This window comes from Trachurus japonicus, chromosome 18 (genome assembly GCF_045865225.1).
Source record: "Trachurus japonicus isolate A0001 chromosome 18, Traja_1.0".
NCBI lineage: Eukaryota > Metazoa > Chordata > Actinopteri > Carangiformes > Carangidae > Trachurus > Trachurus japonicus.
The window spans coordinates 12,078,577-12,096,026 of record NC_140924.1 but is presented as its reverse complement, the minus strand read 5'-3'; the positions used below and the strand labels follow the sequence as shown (position 1 = coordinate 12,096,026).

The following is a 17,450-nucleotide window of genomic DNA, read 5'->3' as shown; positions in this document are numbered from 1 at the left end:
TGGTTTTCAAAGACCAGTATTCGACTTTGAACCAGCACCAGTTCTCCTCGGTTCTCTTGGTTCTTCAGGTTCTTGTCCTCTAAGTGGACCAGGATTCCTCCGGCCCCTGAAGGCGTCTCTCTGTGGATCTGGACCGATCGGACGCCTCCAGACCTCTTTGGACACTGGTAAGTGAATGCATCTCGTGACCGTCCTCGGGTCAGTCTGTTCTGGTCAAACTGGTTCACTCAAGTTCAGAACAAAACCCATCTGGAAACAATACGAGAGCAGCTCTGTGAACATCTGGGACAGCGCTGGACTGGATCACATGTAAGTCCCATTACCTCAGTAACTCTCTGTCCTCTGTCCATCCGGTTCAGGATCTGTGGATTCTGTCCTAACAGAAAACATCTGTGCAGGTCCAGTGGATCATCCTGCTCCAGGTCTCACCACCTCCAGGTTTTCTGCCTCTCCACCAACACCACCACTGTCTGTTTACACTGTTGTACATCACCCCCCCTCCCCCGCAAACACACTGTGTCATATACATTAACAACAGTACAACACTATCCGAGAGCGAGGTGTTCACTCCACTGTGTTGAAAAGGTCCACCGGGTCTCTCTCTGTTATAAATCTGTAGCTTCCAGGTATGGGTTGAGGTACCTCTGATGACATCACTGTGACATCATAAGCAGGCTGGTTATTGCACACGTATGGCAAGACATTTTAACATTTAAAAGCCAGACTGGATATGTGTTGCAGATATCTGTAATTCAGTTTTGCCTCGCCAAAAGGAATATTTCCAATATCCGCAACTACGTTCTACCTAGGACAAATTATGTCACTTTTGCCGTTCATGTGTATGGGGTTCGTCATTACAGATATCTACAATTCAGTTGCAGATATCCGCTATGTGAAACACGGATATCTGTGACTGAATTACGACTATTACGAATTCCAGTTGGAGTTATCTACAAATTGATTCTGACTAGTCATAATTCCAGTTCAAGATATCTGTAATTCACCTCAGTTAAAGATATCTACATGTCCCTTTTCAGATATCTTAAATTAAGTTTTGACAAGGCGAAATGACGTTGTAGATATCTGTAACTGGAATTAGTACTAGTCATAATTCAGTTACAGATATCTGTAATTCACATAGCGGATATCTGCAACTGAATTGTAGATATCTGTAATGACAAACCCCATACACATGAACGGCAAAAGTGACGTCCTTTGTCCTAGGAAGAACGTAGTTGTGGATATCTGAAATGTTCTTTTTGACGAGGCAAAACTGAATTACAGATATCTGCAACACATATCCAGTCTGGCTTTTAAATGTTAAAATGGCTTGCCATAAAGAGGTGCACGGCCAAAAATTGCTCTTAAAGAAAAAGAAGAGAGGCCAGCAGCACTCGTGTCCTTCTTATTGACTTTTATTACAAACTGCGTCGGCGCTTACAGCACACAGACCGGTTTCGACAACGACGTCTTCCTCAGTGTGTAGAGTGGGTTGAGGTACCTCGGATGACATCATTGTGACATCATAAAAGCAGGCTGGATATTGCACACGAGTCTTTTCACAGTGGACGGTTGAACCTTCATCACCCTCAGACTCGGTGCTTCACATCCTCAGTGTTTTGGCGTAAACATCCTGTGTTTACACAGTTTGTTAGTGAAAACTACAGAAACTATGTGAGAAAAGAAGAGCATTACCTCCACAGAAAACTGATCTGATAGATATATATATACTGTGTATTTAAACATGCAGACGACACACAAGTAATTCTGTGATGTCAGAATTATTCAGTAAATATGATAAATATCTTCCTGAGAAACCTGTCGTTTACAACCTGACTCATGTTTTCTATCCTGTGGTGGATTCATTCACTCTGACTAAAACACATTTTGACGAACGTACAGTAAGAATAACTGTTGTTCAGTCACTTTAACTTCAAAACTGACACTTATATTACCACATCGAATCACAACGTCATTGTGGTAAATTGTGTAAAAATGACTCATCAAATTGATCACTTACATTGACATTGTTTTTGGCATTTCATGATTGATAACAGTGCATTTTGACGTCCAATGACGAATACAAAGTTTAATCTAATTAATTAAACTAATTTAATTGAATATTAATCAGTGAAGACTTTTAAATGTCCTGGTTTTAGTCTCAGTTTTCTCTCAGGTCTGATAAGAACCACAAGTCAACCAAATATTAAGATCTTCTTTACTTTACCCAAATAATACTTTACTTGACCCAACATTGCCCAACTTTACGCAACTTTACTTTACTTGACCCAACTTTGCCTAACTTTACATAACTTATTCTCAACTTTACGCAACTTCACTTAACTTTCTTCAACTTTACTTTTCTTGACCCAACTTGACCCTACTTGACCCTACATACTTGAGCCGACCCAACTTTACTTTACCCTACTTTACCCTGTCGTTTACAACCTGACTCATGTTTTCTATCCTGTGGTGGATTCACTGTGACTAAAATACATTTTGATGAACGTACAGTAAGAATAACTGTTGTTCAGTCACTTGTTTTACTTCAAAACTGACACTTATATTACCACATCGAATCAAAATCGTCATTGTGGTAAATTGTGTAAATGACTCCTCAAATTCTAATTTTTTATTCTCAGTTTTCTCTTAGGTTCAGGTTTTGTTTGTGTTTCTCTTGAGGATGTTTCTCATGTTTCTGCCAGTCTCTTTTTTTTTTTTTTTTACATTGAAATTTCCTGTTTCTTTTTCTCTCCAACAGTTTTCATTAAAGTTGTTTCTCAACTTCACATCCTGCCACTTCTTTAATCTCTGTCTGAGTTTTCACCACCGCCACTGTTGCTGTTGCTGCTGCTGCTCTGTAACACGACTCTCATCTGAGTCTGTGGAGTTCTCATGTTGACCCAACTTCCCTTTTTTCTTTTTGTAACTGTGGGCTGAGTATGTGTAAGGACGAGCGAGGTGAAGCCACAACACAAAGGACTGATTGAGGGCAGAGAGAGAGAGGGAGGGAGGGAGGGAGGGAGTCAAGTGGAGGTGGAGAAACTCAATGTGCAGCAGCAGAAACGTGTGAACGGACACAGAGAAGAAACAGAGACACGAAGGAAAAAGAAGAAGTAGAGGAGGAGGAGAAGGAGGTCAGAGAAGGAGAACTTGGTCCTCAGATCTCAGCACGGTCAGTGTTTGTAGCTCCTTATTATAGACTCAGTCCTGTTGCATGTGCATGTGTGTGACCGAGCTGTGTTTACTCTGATGTGATGTTCAGCTTCTGCATTTCAAACCAAAAGCTTAAAGTTAAAACAAACATCTTTCTATATTCATTATCTCTACATGTGAAAAGTTTCCTGCTCTCAGACGACTCTGTAAAACCGATTTATGTCGTTGTTAGCAGCAGCAGCAGCAGCAGCAGCAGCCGTCCAGATGTAAATATTAGTCCAACGGTGACTGTGTCTGTGAGGCTCAGTGAATCTGACCTGGGAGCAGCTCTGAGCTCTGAAGTGTCACTGTGATGCACCGACCGCTCAGTGAATAACTTTGTCTTGGCTGCTTCCACCGCTGTTACATAAACATTACATAAGGTTTTTATATTTTATATAACTGGAGACACTGAGAGCTGAGGCCAGTGTACAGTATGTGTGTATGCGTGTGAACCTGGGCCACACTGGAGCATCTACTATGTGTGTGTGACGGGTAAAACATGACATCTACTGTATGCAAATCAAAGATATAAATAAAAATCAACAAACCATGAATATTGTGACCACTTCAACCAGTCAGCGACCATAACATTTCTTTTTAAAAGCTCATGTAGGAAAATATATTACGTTATAAAACATGCCCTATTTTGCTACAATATGAAAACTGAGAGGAAAATTTGGGATTTTAGACGCAGATGTAATGCATGTACATATTGCATCTCCATATATGAAGTATATGTGCATATAAAATAAAAAACTACAACATAAGTGTAAAAATTATATATGAACTGACTAGAAACTGGAAGAATTTCATATAAATATGTTTGTTTATGTTGCGTGAATCCTAATACTACTACTGCTACTACTACGACGACTACTACTACTACTAATATATTTAAATGAATGGTAATTCATAAGAAAACCACAAGTTGTTGCCATTAATAAACTTGCATTTAAATATTTGTATCAGATATTTTGACATAAGTGTATGAAGAGTGTGTAAGTGTGTATGAAGAGAGAGAGAGAGAGAGTGTTTGAACAATTTGAGGAATGCATTGTTTTGCCCGTCGGCTAATAATTACCAAACCTGTGTTCAGAGCTGCGACAGTTAATGATTGAAGACCGTCTCACTCTGTTCTCTGTTGTCAATCTGCACCACTTCCTCCACCCACTTCCCCCACACACACTCCCTGTGCTCACTAGTGCAACTGTGGCCTATGTCCAAGTCTAACACACTGGACTAAACTACTATAATAGAAAAGACCCAAACAACTCTGTCGCCATGGTTTCTAATGATGACCAGGGCCCGTATTCACAAAGATAGCCTATACCTAAGACAGCCAAGTTGCTGTCAAAAATCGTAGAATTTCCCCCTTAAAGTTAAGACTGGAGCCTCGTAAAAGATAAAAAAGTTATTCACAAAGCATCTTAGCCCTTAAGGGAGCTGTTAACGTGACAAACTGTTAAGAGGAGAGAGGAGACTTTTAAGAGGCCTGAGAGTTTCTTATGCAGAGAAGGAAATGGAAGAGAGACAGAGAGGACGGAGAGATATTCTCCAAAGATAGTGATTAAATGAAACATAACAGGTTAGACTGTGCATGGATAATGTTTGTGCTCGACCTGATAAAAGATTAGTTTCAGTCTTAGTAAGTTGTTGACAATATCCCCCATTAGCATTTAAAAAAAAAAAGATTAGTGGAGACTGGGGATGGTTGTAACGGCATCACTTTTACCAATAAGGGATAACACTAGAGTTATGTGATCAAAACCATGTCTACCCACTCACTCCCTGATATTGCATGTACATTTGCATGGTTGTATGAAGAAGTGTAGGTTTTACAGCCACAAAACATTTTTTTTAGGTCAGAAACTAATCTTTTGGACCAAGTCTATATTTTGACTGGTATAAATACCGTTCAAGAGTTTTGTTTAGGCTACGTCCAAAAATGTGGAATGGTTAGTGTTTATATTTTTTAAAGAGTTTTTACTGAGATATCAGAGAACAGCAGCTCATCTACAAACAGGATATTGTTTAAGAAAAGATAGATGGATAAACAGATGAATAAATAATCTAAATGTCATAAGTGACAGGTCGTATGTTTTGGTCTCGGTCACACCCACAGTGAGGAGGAGTAGGATGAGGCTCAGTTATCTGTCATCTCATCAGTTCATTTACATCAGGGTGTGAAACCACACATTTTATTACTCATGTCATGAGATAATATTCAAAATAGTTACCAGGAAATGAGAAGAAGTGGGCTGACGGGTTATCGGTCATTAATCAGTATGTGCTGTGGCTTGTGTGAAAAAGCTGCAGGGCAGTGGTGAGGTGACAGATGTTCAGAGTCAGACTGATATCAACATGTTCATCTCTGTTTACCAGCATCCAGCAAATCAGGTTTTTAGCTCTTTATCAGTTCTAGTGTCAGTGTGAGTCTTTTTGTGACAGATGACGTGTCATCGTTTAGATCATTGACAACAACTGTAGATCTGAGGTTTGAATGTGTTGTATTTAGGTATACAGTTCTGTTGTTTTTGTTATTTATATGTTGAAAGGCAAGGCAAGGCAAGGCAAGGCAAGGCAATTTTATTTGTATAGTTCAATTAAATATAGTTCAATTAAAGTGAACAGACAGACACTTATATTCAGCATGCTGTGTTTGTGTTTGTCTGTCTTCGTCCACAGATGGAGGTCTACACTGTGACAGTAGCCACGGGGACGTCAGAGTATTCAGGCACCAACAACTATGTGTATGTGACCCTGGTGGGGGAGGGAGGGGAGAGTGAGCGCACCCTGCTGGACAACCCTGGACTGGACTTCTGTCGAGGAGCAGTAAGACTCAGCTCCATCTGTCTGTTTCCTCATTCATGGCTCATTTGTAGTGTCTAAACAGCGAAGGGAGAAAAAAGCAGTCGCTCAACTCGTAGCCTTGATGTAGAAAATATATATATAATTTATTAAAAAAGGACCAAAAAAAGTGTCTAAACAGCCACATTTCTTTGATTATAGGAGCTTTTTTGTAAGTTTTGCTATTGCTTTATAGCACAAGTGAACAGCTGTGTAAGAAACGTTTCGAGTTCAGCATCAACATTCAACATCTGTTTCCAGAGGCAGGAAATAAACACCAGAGTTAACCCTAACATCGTCTGTCTTGTCTTCTACTAACATTAACATATAGACTGTCTTATCACTTTGACATTGCGTCCAAAGCAGCTGCTAAGCTAACATGATGAGCTTTTAGGTCATGACTGAAAGTAGTACCATCCTTGGATGGATGTTAAAGGTGTACAGAAATGGCCGTTTGTCCTGTTTGTCGCGCCGAGTTGTCACGAGTTGCCGCACAAGTTTACCCGAGTAAGGAAAACGAATTTGATTTTTGCACAAAGTTTGGCCTACATCGTCTGATAGATGAGTTATTACACTAATGTTAAGACCCACAGTGGGCTCAAATTAAATTTTCTTTTCTGTACAGCTTTAAGAGTTTAGTAGAGTAGATCTGTTGCTCTGGTGTATCAGATGTCTTTTCTGACAGTGGTATGAATGGTATGTCCCAATGTGAGAAGGGCCTGGGGACGACCAAAATCCCCTAAGGACAGGACCAGGAACCATCTAACCCCCAGTCACTACTAAGATCAACAACTATGTTAAGAAAAATCCCTATATATTACATATACCATGTAATACTGCATATCCTGACAATCCTTATCAATCAACTTAAAGACCAGGGCCAGAGTCGTTGCTTGTTATCAGACCTGCTACATGTGAGGGAGTTGAAGAGTCTCAGGGTCCTGCTGAGGTTTTCTGGTGTGTCCCAACATGTGGAGGACCTGGTGAAGACTAAACCCCCCGAGGACAGTAATTGCAGCTCTGTTTGTCCTAATCCCTCTCCCCCAGGTGGACCAGTACGAGGTGAGCAGTCCAACCCCTCTGGGCTCGCTGCTCCTGGTCAGACTGGAGAAGCAGAGGTACTGGATTGAGGACAACTGGTTCTGTCGCTACATCACAGTTGAGACTCCAGGTGGAGACAAAGTCACTTTCCCCTGTTACCGCTGGCTCATAGGAGACATCAAATTGGAGATCAGAGCCGGGACAGGTATGAGGAGACTTACCCGTTGTTCACTCGTTGTCATTGGTGCCCATGAGGAAAAGGCACTTGTTGTAAGAATCCACTGTCTGTCTCCTCAGCTAAGACACTGAGGGATGAGTCTTCCCCTCAACTGCTGGAGCACAGGAAGACAGAGCTGCAGGAGCGACAGAAGACTTACAGGTCCAATACCCTACAGAATGACAACAGCACAACACAACAATGCAACAACAACACAACAAATGGATGTTAATATTTCTATGTTTCCTTGTGTGTATCTGTGTCAGATGGGTGACGTGGGCTCCAGGGATCCCCAGATGTATCGATGCTAAGACAGAAGCAGATTTACCTCAAGACGTGCGCTTTGAAAACGAGAAGAGAAGTGACTTTGAACATTCCTTACAATATGCGTAGGTGACACACACACAAACACACACACACACACACCAATAATCAGACCTGTGTCCAACCCTGTACCACACCATTTATCCCCACCAGTTTGCTGGAGCTGTCTCTGAAGAAGTTGGCCATCAGTTTTGGAAAGTCGTGGGATGACCTGGATGATTTCAAAAGGATTTTCTGGAGGCTGAAAAGCCCCATAGCAGGTGTGTAGATATACACACACAACATTTAACACAAAAGAGCTGGACAAAGACAAGAGGAGGTGTTTGAGAGTTGTCCAGCAGGGGGGCAGCAGAGCCAACGCTCAATTAGCTCAATGGGCTCTATGCACAACTCCACTACTTCCTGAACTTAATGCTGCTCCTTTATTTCCTGTCTTACATTATTGGACAAACTGATTAATCCAGGTGTGTCTGAGTAGTCACAATGGTCAGACACACCTGGATTAATCAGTTTATCCAATAATGTAAGACGCAGAGCCCATTAGCTTGATTACCCCATGTGTTTCAGACAATGGCCATCCATTACGGCTCTGTTGGAAGCTACCAGAGCTCTCACTCAGTCTGTGTGATTGATTCAGAGTACTGTATGGACCACTGGAAGGAGGACTGGTTCTTTGGCTACCAGTGTTTGAACGGCTCCAACCCCAGGATGATCCAGAAGTGCAGGAAGCTGCCGGAGAACTTCCCCGTCACACCGGACATGGTGCAGAGCTCCATGGCTCCAAGGACCAACCTGGACAAAGAGCTCAAGGTTGAGGGGATGGGAATAAATTACATCCGTTCATACAAGCTTTACTGTAAGATGAAGTCATGTTTCCTCATCCCTTCATGTCCTAAATGTGTTTGCTTCTCTTCTGTCCAGGCCGGGAACATCTACCTGTTAGACTACGCCGTCATGGACGGGGTCCCCACTAACACAATCAAGGGTAAACCACAGTACATCGCTGCTCCACTCTGTCTCCTGTACCTACACCCAGACGATGGACTCATACCTGTTGCCATACAGGTAGATAGACAAATGACCCATCTCTGACCTTAGAAGATCTGAGAAGTTTTTATATTGGTTCCCTTTTGCGGTGGGACTGTGGTAAGGCAGACTTGGTGAAAGAGTTTCCTCTGTCCTCGCCCTCAGCTGGACCAGATTCCAGGCCTGGACTCGCCCATATTCCTGCCCAACGACCCACCTTTGGCCTGGCTAATGGCCAAGATGTGGGTGCGTCACTCTGAGTTCCAGGTGTTCCAGCTGCTGTCTCACTTGCTCAGGACTCACCTGGTGATAGAGGTGATATGTGTTGCCACGCTCAGACAGCTGCCTGCAGTACATCCTATATATAAGGTAATCAACCACACCATTGATATTTAGTAATGGTTGCTGAAGTTCCTGTTATTTGTGGCCCTTGTCTTTGTGTGAAAATGTGTCTCTTGGCTCGAGAGACTAACACAGTCTCACTGTTTTCTGTCTTCCTGCTGTAGTTCCTGGCTCCTCATCTACGCTACACTCTGGAGATCAACTGCAGGGGACGCACTCAGCTCATTTCTCCAGATGGCATCTTCAAACGGGTGAGTCGCTGAACCAGAACAAGTAATGGGCGCAAATCCCACCATCATACTTACCAGTCAGTCCGTAGTTTGGTCTCTGTGGTGATGATGATGTTTGTGTGTAGGTTGTGTCCACGGGTGGTGATGGCCTGTTAGTTCTGTCTCAGAGGGAGTACAAGGTCCTGACCTATCGATCCCTCCAACCAGACAAAGACTTTGTCGACAGAGGAGTGTCCCAACTCCCTAAGTACTTCTACAGAGAGCACTGTCTGATGATCTGGGATGCCATACACAGGTTGGTAGTCATACCAACACACCATGCTTCTCCTAAGATGTAGGAAACTGACAGCAGATCCAAGCATCCATCCATCAGCTTTACCACTTATACGTATATGAAGGGTTGTGATGGAGCCAAGGTTCACTTGTTCAGGCCTCCAGTCAATCACAGGTCCAACATATAGAGATGAACAACCTGCCATTCACACCTGAAGTGGCCTTCTTCCCGTCCCAGTGATGGGAGAAGGTCACGGCGGCTGGTCTTGGTGTTCGGACGCATGCGTAAACAATTGCCCAAAAACGAGGTTGCAATGGTAAAAACACCACATTTATTTACAACACAATACCTTATTCCATGTAGCAGGCAGGACACAAAAGGCATAATGACACGGTCAAAAACTGTTTGCCTTGACCAGCTACACCTGGCACTAATTGTCCTGGCCTTAAATACCCCCGTGACCCGGAAGCGCGTGACGCCACTTCTGGTGTCAACGGAGGTTACAACAATAAAACATGTCACATACTAAACACTACAATAAAGGTTCATATGGCTCCTACAACACCTTCTGGTTAACTGAGTCACCCGCCAAACTAATGTGAATGTCTTCGAATTGTGCAAGGAACCTGGAGAACCTACAAGGACAGATCTGATCCCTGTTTTGGACGGACAGGACTGGGGAAAGAACTTTAATTGATCATGTGTTGTGTTGAAATACTCCTTCAATGCTTCATATCTTTGTTTGGAGGTGGTAATTATCTTAACAATTGACAATATCCACGTTCAAATCCCTCACCTCTTACTGTTTATTTTGAGTGATAAGGACCACTGACCACCAAGATGTTCCTCTCTTTCCATGTGCGCTAACTGAATCTACCTCTGCCTTCAGTTTTGTCTCAGGTATGGTGGACCTCTACTACCAGTCAGACCAGAATGTGCAGGAGGACCAGGAGCTCCAGGCCTGGATCAGAGACATATCAGATGAGGGCTTTGCAGATCTTCCAAGCTTCGGTGAATCATTAGCATCTTCATCTTTTATACAGTACTATACAGATCAGAAACGGTGATATATTGGGATGAATGATATATTGCATGTAGAGTTTGTGGATCTTTCAGCTGACGATGGTTTATTCACTCCAGGTCTGTCCAATAAACTCAACACCAGAGAGGAACTGTCCACCCTGTTGTCAGTGGCCATCTTCACCAGCACAGCCCAGCACGCCGCCACTAACAATGGACAGGTACTCTACACACACACACACACACACACACACACACACACACACACACACACACACACACACACACACACACACACACACACACACACACACTCTGTGACTGAACAAGACTGATCTGAGGGCAGGAAGCACCATGACTACTCTACTTTGTTTTTAGTTCGACTGGTGTGCCTGGGTCCCCAACACCCCCTGCACCATGAGGCAACCCCCACCAACAGACAAGGATGCTGTCACCATGGAGATGATCATGGCCACGCTCCCTGACGTCGGCCAGTCCTGCGTGCAGATGGCGATCACATGGCATCTGGGACGAGCACAACCAGACGCTGTGAGTCCACCTCTGGTTGGGTAACATATATTAGATTCATGGGGGGTGGGTTTCATTACCCCTAGAAATGCACAAAACCTAAATACTGAAATAAAAAACTGGTAATGGAAACGCCTACATTAAAAAAAACCTCTCAAATATTGCTGAAACATTTTTACTCTCTCAAGAGGTGGTTTTTCAGACGAATCAATATTAAAGTGTAATGCAAAAGTGTAATCGAAACTTCTTTCGATTCGAGAACATCACACAGCTCATTAAACGTATCCCGGGGCATCCTGAAATTTTGTATCCATAGTTTGTCTGTGAAATCCTCATTCACAATCCTCCCTCAGAAATCCCTGATTTGTGGCTGTGCCAGTGCCACACATAAGGGTTTTGCCTTTGAGCAATCAAGCACTGCCTTTGTCTTCTGTTAAAAACAATAACAGCAACAGCTGTAGCAGGAGCCGAGATCACTGTCCCAACACCATGAAACGCAAGATGCTTACGTCTATCTTAAAGTAGTAAGTTGGAGAGTTATGGGATATTGCAAGACTAGACTTTACAAGAGTTACGGCTCATTCGCAAAACACCTTTCGTTGTAAACACCTGCAAATAGCAATTGTACTTTTTCAAAATTTCAGAAATAACGCTTTTATTTTGCGAAAATCTAACCCCTAACCCGGAGCAGGAGGGAGGCGTGTCCCCCGACACTGTCAGCGCCACCAGCTAGTGAAGGACGTTTGTTTTTCCTTCTGTCTATAGATTCCTTTGGGCCAGTACACGGAGCAGCACTTCACCGAGGAGCGGGCCTTGGAGCTTATCGATGGGTTCAGAGCAGAGCTGAAGGAGATTGAGAACCACATCGTGAGTCAGAATGAAGGACTGGAGCTGCAGTACCTGTTCCTGTTGCCGAGCCGCATCGAGAACAGCATCACCATATAGATACAGACCAGATTATCATTGTATTTTAACTTTTTTTTTTTTATTGATCATTGTTTGAAAATGTTTGTAAAAATAAAAAATACATTTTTTTTTTTACAAGTTCTTGATTAAATATGTATGATTTAATATAGCTTATGGTGATAACACATTCAGAGAAATCTGGGTCATGATCATCCAGGTTTGAAATATGAGGACTTGTTGCTGCCACGACACCAGCTCCAGATAAACTTGAATCCAGTTTTGGAGAAATGTAAAATTCAGCTTTCGTTTCTACAGTCCAGCAGCAAAACTCAAGAGATCCCAGTGGTGCACAACCAGAGAGCGTGAACCACAGGGACGACAGTTTAATAACTTGATCCAATGGCTGATATCACAGTCACAGCTGGATACTGGCAACAATGTGAAATACAGACACAGTTATTTACAATACTTAAATACTTCAACAAGAAGAATCATTCAGACTCTTCTACAATCAGGTAATCAAAGCACTTGTGATCAGAGTGAATCTCGTAGTGTCCACACTCCTTCATTAGGAGAGTTAAACCCTGAGACAGGAAGCTGCAAGAGCCGGTGACACCTCCTCCTCCTCCAGGAGCCAGTCCAGCAGGTGGCACTAGCGCACCAGGTAGGCCTGAGGAACAACACGTCGATTAGATGCATGAGTAAAAATTTGTTACCTTAATGTATTTAAAGGGATAGTTCACTCAAAATTGAAATTTGAAAGCTCCCAGTGTTGCTCTGCCGGAATCTCGATTTGTCGAGCCGCGAACAGAGCAGTGAACTGAGACACTGGGAGCTTCCTCTACAAACAAGCTTAAAACATAGACTTATTTAATTTTTTTCAGAACAATCTCTCATGTTGGGGCTTCAATACAAGAGGGACATTACAGACGAGCACTATGGAGGTATTTGGATGGTTTTTGGTCTGTCTTTTTGGACAAAGAAAAGTGAGCCCCGTTCGCTACCGTCATATGGACATGCACTGCTGCACGGAGCCCCACTGTAACTCAGAGAAGCCACGGAGGACTCTGAAACTTCTCCCAGCCCTTAGCCGACATGAGGGTGAGTAGATAATGAGTGAAATTTCAATTTTGAGTGAACTATCCCTTTAAATCATCTGCTCATTACACATCGCTAAATAGAACAGTTTCTTTCACATATGATCTGTTCTGAACTAACGATCTCTGGTCTGATTTAACAAGTAAAAACTAAACATATATCTCACACTTTCACAAGGTGTTGTCTATGTGATCTGCACCTCTCTCTCACCCGTTTATCCACTGACTGGAAGCTCAGGTCAAACTCACCTTCTGCTTGTTGAGCCTCAGCTGGCAGCAGGAGAAGCACCCCACCACCACGTACACAGCGGCTGCTATGAAGCAGTTGTAGCTCACCTTGTTGTACGCCTCGTACATCCTCTGAGGGTTTTTACTGTGGAGACACAAACACACCTCACGCTTAACACACGTTAAGAATCAGGAAAACTTGATTTGCTGAGGTTACATGTTTTTACATCCCAGGAAGAAAGACATAGAGTCCTGTAGCAACAGGAGCAGAACACTTGTAATATCATGAATGAATGAATGTTTATTTTCGAACATGTATGAAAAAAAAGGAGTATGTAACTATCTGTACATACAAAAGAAAGAAAAAATAAAAATAGAGCCAAGACATAACAAAACACCGCACATTGTTCGAAAAAGGAGTGGGAAGAAGTACAAAACTTTTTAAATTTCCCACCCCTTTTTAACTATTCTTCAGTTTGTAACTACACAGATATCCTTATAACTACATAATACACCTATATAAATATATACCATATATACACTTCATAAATATCTCTATAAATATATAATTACAAAAATACAAATATACTACATATCCTTATAAATATATTATTTAAAAAACTATCTCCATAAATAAATATATACCATATATACCATATACTAAGTTAGTTACAATATAACAATCAACACTATTCTATTTATAGATTTATCCCTCATCATCCTCCGTTAACAGTTGAACACTAGTGTTTAGTAAGACAAAAACAAATGTCCATCCTGGTGTACAACAAAGACTTCATTCCATTCTTATCTATAACAATCTTATTCACATGAGTGTAAGTAACAAGATTTTGTTTTTGTCTAATTAAGCCATTCTTCATATGACCTTAATGAGGTCCCTTCACCATTACTCCACAGTGTCAGGACACTATAGGCTGCTCTTACACACTGGAGCATCAAGTACAGTCTGACCAATAGGTGCTTTAAAGGTCTGCTCAGCGCCCCCTGCTGGATAAACTGTGTTGTATTAGTAAATGACGTTACACCTCAGCTGGTTTTTCTGTACTGTATCTTACAAATATAAACCAATGATTAAAGCCCCAACAGGTGTGTGATGGGTGTGGCACCTCACTGCAGCTGCACTGGTAAAATCTAAGGTGACGTGTGACAGTGACAGAAACGTACTCTTGGTGGATGTCGTCAGGTGCAGGAACGTCCTCGATGAGTACGGCTGAATGTACATTGAAGAAAATCCCGAGCATGGCCTGAAAGAGGAGAGGGAGAGACACTGAACTTAGTGGTTCACAGTAACTTCTGATTTTAAAATTATGAAATGGAATAAAAATAAAACATTTCAGCTCCTGTCATTCATTCTAATCTTATCTTAACTGAAGCTCCTTTACATTCATGTCTCTGGTATAATCTAACATGCAGAAAGCAGAATAAGACACTTTTCCTAAGCATTTCCTGACTGATTTAAAGATTAAACACGTAGTTACCGTGGTAAGCCAAGAGGTGTAAATAAAGGGAAGTCAACAGAACAAAGAAACCTTCACACGTTTACAGATTGGTGTTAATTTACAGTTTGGACTGTGTGGAGCTGACGGAGGGAGTTACATGAAAAGTTCCAAACTAACAATTGTACGTGTGACAGGGTTTCTACACATTTGAAATATCCAAATTCCATACAGACCCTAATTTCCAGACTTCTCGGTAAAAAAATTTAAATAATTTGTGATATGAGTAAATAGATGTGCATAATATTTAAAAAAAAGCATGTAATTAATCATTTGTTTTCATTATTCTGAATGTGTATACCATTACGTAACCAAATAATTTCCAGGATATTGTACAGTACAAAATAATTAACCCAAATAACTTCAGTTAAGACCACAACCTATAGGCTAAGTATTAAGATAAATATATTTCCAGACAATAGTTTCTATTTTATACATTTCCAGACATACTTTTCCATACTTGCGTTGGAGCCCTGGTGTGACGTCTTCATTTCGTCAATGTAACGTGACATGCCTCAAAATACCGTCAAATTCCTTCTCTACCACTTTGACTTGTGCAGCCTCTCGCATCAAATCACGTACAGGTGACGTCAATCAAGACTGTCCGGGTTCAGGCCTAAGAACTGGACCATCACAATCTGGACTTGTGGACCACCAGCGCTAGTTAAGCAGGGTCAACTAAACTGGCTTAACATCAAACGTTTCTCAAAGACAGTGAACACCGTTTTGACTCGTTGACAGTTTTAAGCGTCACTGAGTAAACTGAACTGAAGCCAACGTTCTAAAATGGAACACCCACCGGTTCTGTATCTATGGAAACAGACGTTCGAAAAAGAGTGTGCACTCACCAACATGATGACCCCCCACGCGCTCAGTACAAGCCCACACGCGGCGGATTTAGGTCCACAGATGAGCCCGCGCATCGTAAATGTCAGAACATCCAAAACTAAACAGGACAGAAGAGAAGAAAGTGAAGCTGCTGCTCAAACTCTAGTCAAACTACTGTCACGCGTTCAAGTCAAGTGTCTGGGACCGAACCCGGAAGAGTTCAGGATGTTGTATAAATTAAGTTTCTTTTAAAAACAAAAAGTAAGTTTGCGGACTTAAAAAAACAACAACATTATTTAAAAGAAACAGAGCAGACTGTTATAACGACAGCACTTCGTCTTCCAGGTGTTTTTAAACTTTTCACTTATATCTTCTTCTTGCAAATGTAAAGAAAAGTCATGTGACTTCGCCCTCAATGGCCGTGACGTGGTACTATGCTGCGTTCTGGTGTTGTCGGAAAACACAACACTCTTCCACAACACTACATTTCACGTGTTGTTTGTGGTTGTTATGTGTTTGCGTTGTAAAAAAAAAAAAAGAAAAAGAAATCTGATAAAGACCCTCAAAGGTGAACAAAAGACAAAGTGTGTTTCCATTATGTGTTCAATCTTGCTCCCTTTGAGTTGTAAAAACATCTATTTCCCATTTTATTTTCTGGAAGCTGCTCATGAGTTGGCAGATACATAACTATTAGTCATTGTGGCCCCTTGCAACATTTAGATCTTAAAATGGGGAAGTATGAAAACTTTGAAAATATGTTAGTTTTATTTTTAACACAGCAGCAACCAGCATACAGAGGTAGAGATAGACACTGAAAACCCCTGTGCAAGCTAGATTGACACTTATTTCATTTGACTTCTAATTTAGTTTCAGATTCTAAGATTATGAACACGTGAATTGAGCTCAGTGTCACAAACTTTTTAACTCATCAAATATCACTATCCCAAATTTCAGATTTTGTACTTAAATCAGACATCTCACTGGTAAAGATATTGTGTATCTTTGAGATTTACTGAAGCTGTGTCAGTTAAACTATGCATCCATGGGGCTCACCAACACCCACTACTTTACAGTGTCACTGTATATTGTAATAAATTATCATCTTAGCACAATGTCAAGTATTCGGTTATCTTAATATGCCTTTATGAGAGGTGCAACATTAGACAGTGTTTTTGTTGCTTGGTGGAGAGCAGCCATTGCGCTTCAGTACATTGTTTTATTTGTTCCTGATGTTTTATTATGTGAAGTGTCAAAGTCACATTCATAATTCTGGTACACAATTAAAAAAGAGTGCAGTGCAGCATAAAATATCAGTCTACAATGGTAACACACACTAACCCTTCTATGTAATGTATAAATATGGACATGACTCTCTTCGTCAACACTTACAAAAAGATTTTAGTATATTAGGTATAACAAATGTACCATTTTTATTGTGTGTGTTTATGGGTTTTGTTGTATATTGTTTGGACCCAAATATTATGATTGTAATTATTTGTGTCAATAAAATGAACCAACTAGCCCAAATGTAGAAACTGAATGGCTGCTGCAACAACTCCTGCAGACCACCAGATGTCCCTGTGCTACGTGTTGAGTTCAATGACCTCTGTCTTGTGATGATTTCAATAAATATCCATAAACGCCTGTACTGCCCTACAAAGGCAAAGTGCAGTATCTGTAAAAATGCCAAACTGAGAAAAACTGCTTTTTGTGTTTTTCATTGTCAGGTTTAAGCATCAAATTATGAACAACTACCAAGTCTATAATTGATTAGATAAAGGTGGACTGACTTAAATGTATTTTGTAGTTTGTCTTTCTGACCAATCTTGA

General features: G+C 41.4%; 2 protein-coding genes across 2 annotated transcripts; one reads left to right on the top strand and one right to left on the bottom strand.

Annotated features, from left to right (window-relative positions):
- The first annotated feature begins 2,973 nt into the window (after window positions 1-2,973).
- On the top strand, window positions 2,974-12,078 carry alox12 (arachidonate 12-lipoxygenase). Its single transcript, XM_085758969.1, has 15 exons — window positions 2,974-3,175; window positions 5,884-6,030; window positions 7,093-7,291; window positions 7,384-7,465; window positions 7,570-7,692; window positions 7,781-7,887; window positions 8,265-8,437; window positions 8,549-8,692; window positions 8,819-9,022; window positions 9,160-9,246; window positions 9,351-9,520; window positions 10,389-10,510; window positions 10,640-10,740; window positions 10,898-11,068; window positions 11,813-12,078. The coding sequence occupies exons 2-15, from the start codon at window positions 5,884-5,886 to the stop codon at window positions 11,990-11,992; spliced, it is 2,010 nt and encodes a 669-aa protein (XP_085615095.1). The 5' UTR covers window positions 2,974-3,175; the 3' UTR covers window positions 11,993-12,078.
- Window positions 12,079-12,311: 233 nt separating this feature from the next.
- LOC146968791 (ribonuclease kappa-A-like) lies at window positions 12,312-15,812 on the bottom strand. Its single transcript, XM_085758970.1, has 4 exons — window positions 15,641-15,812; window positions 14,461-14,540; window positions 13,300-13,423; window positions 12,312-12,623 (listed from the first exon to the last, which is right to left on the bottom strand). Exons 1-4 carry the CDS (start codon window positions 15,713-15,715, stop codon window positions 12,606-12,608), a joined length of 297 nt encoding a protein of 98 aa, XP_085615096.1. The 5' UTR covers window positions 15,716-15,812; the 3' UTR covers window positions 12,312-12,605.
- Window positions 15,813-17,450: the final 1,638 nt, after the last annotated feature.

What these genes read in the sequence shown, in the direction of transcription:
- alox12 (XM_085758969.1), top strand. Translation starts at nt 5,884, where the DNA reads ATGGAGGTCTACACTGTGACAGTAGCCACGGGGACGTCAGAGTATTCA. An exon ending in GAGCGACAGAAGACTTACAG is followed by an intron (nt 7,466 to 7,569) that starts GTCCAATACCCT and finishes TATCTGTGTCAG; the next exon opens with ATGGGTGACGTGGGCTCCAG. An exon ending in TGCAGATCTTCCAAGCTTCG is followed by an intron (nt 10,511 to 10,639) that starts GTGAATCATTAG and finishes TATTCACTCCAG; the next exon opens with GTCTGTCCAATAAACTCAAC.
- LOC146968791 (XM_085758970.1), bottom strand. Translation starts at nt 15,715, where the DNA reads ATGCGCGGGCTCATCTGTGGACCTAAATCCGCCGCGTGTGGGCTTGTA. An exon ending in CGTGGGGGGTCATCATGTTG is followed by an intron (nt 14,541 to 15,640) that starts GTGAGTGCACAC and finishes CTCCTCTTTCAG; the next exon opens with GCCATGCTCGGGATTTTCTT. An exon ending in CCTGACGACATCCACCAAGA is followed by an intron (nt 13,424 to 14,460) that starts GTACGTTTCTGT and finishes GTGTCTCCACAG; the next exon opens with TAAAAACCCTCAGAGGATGT.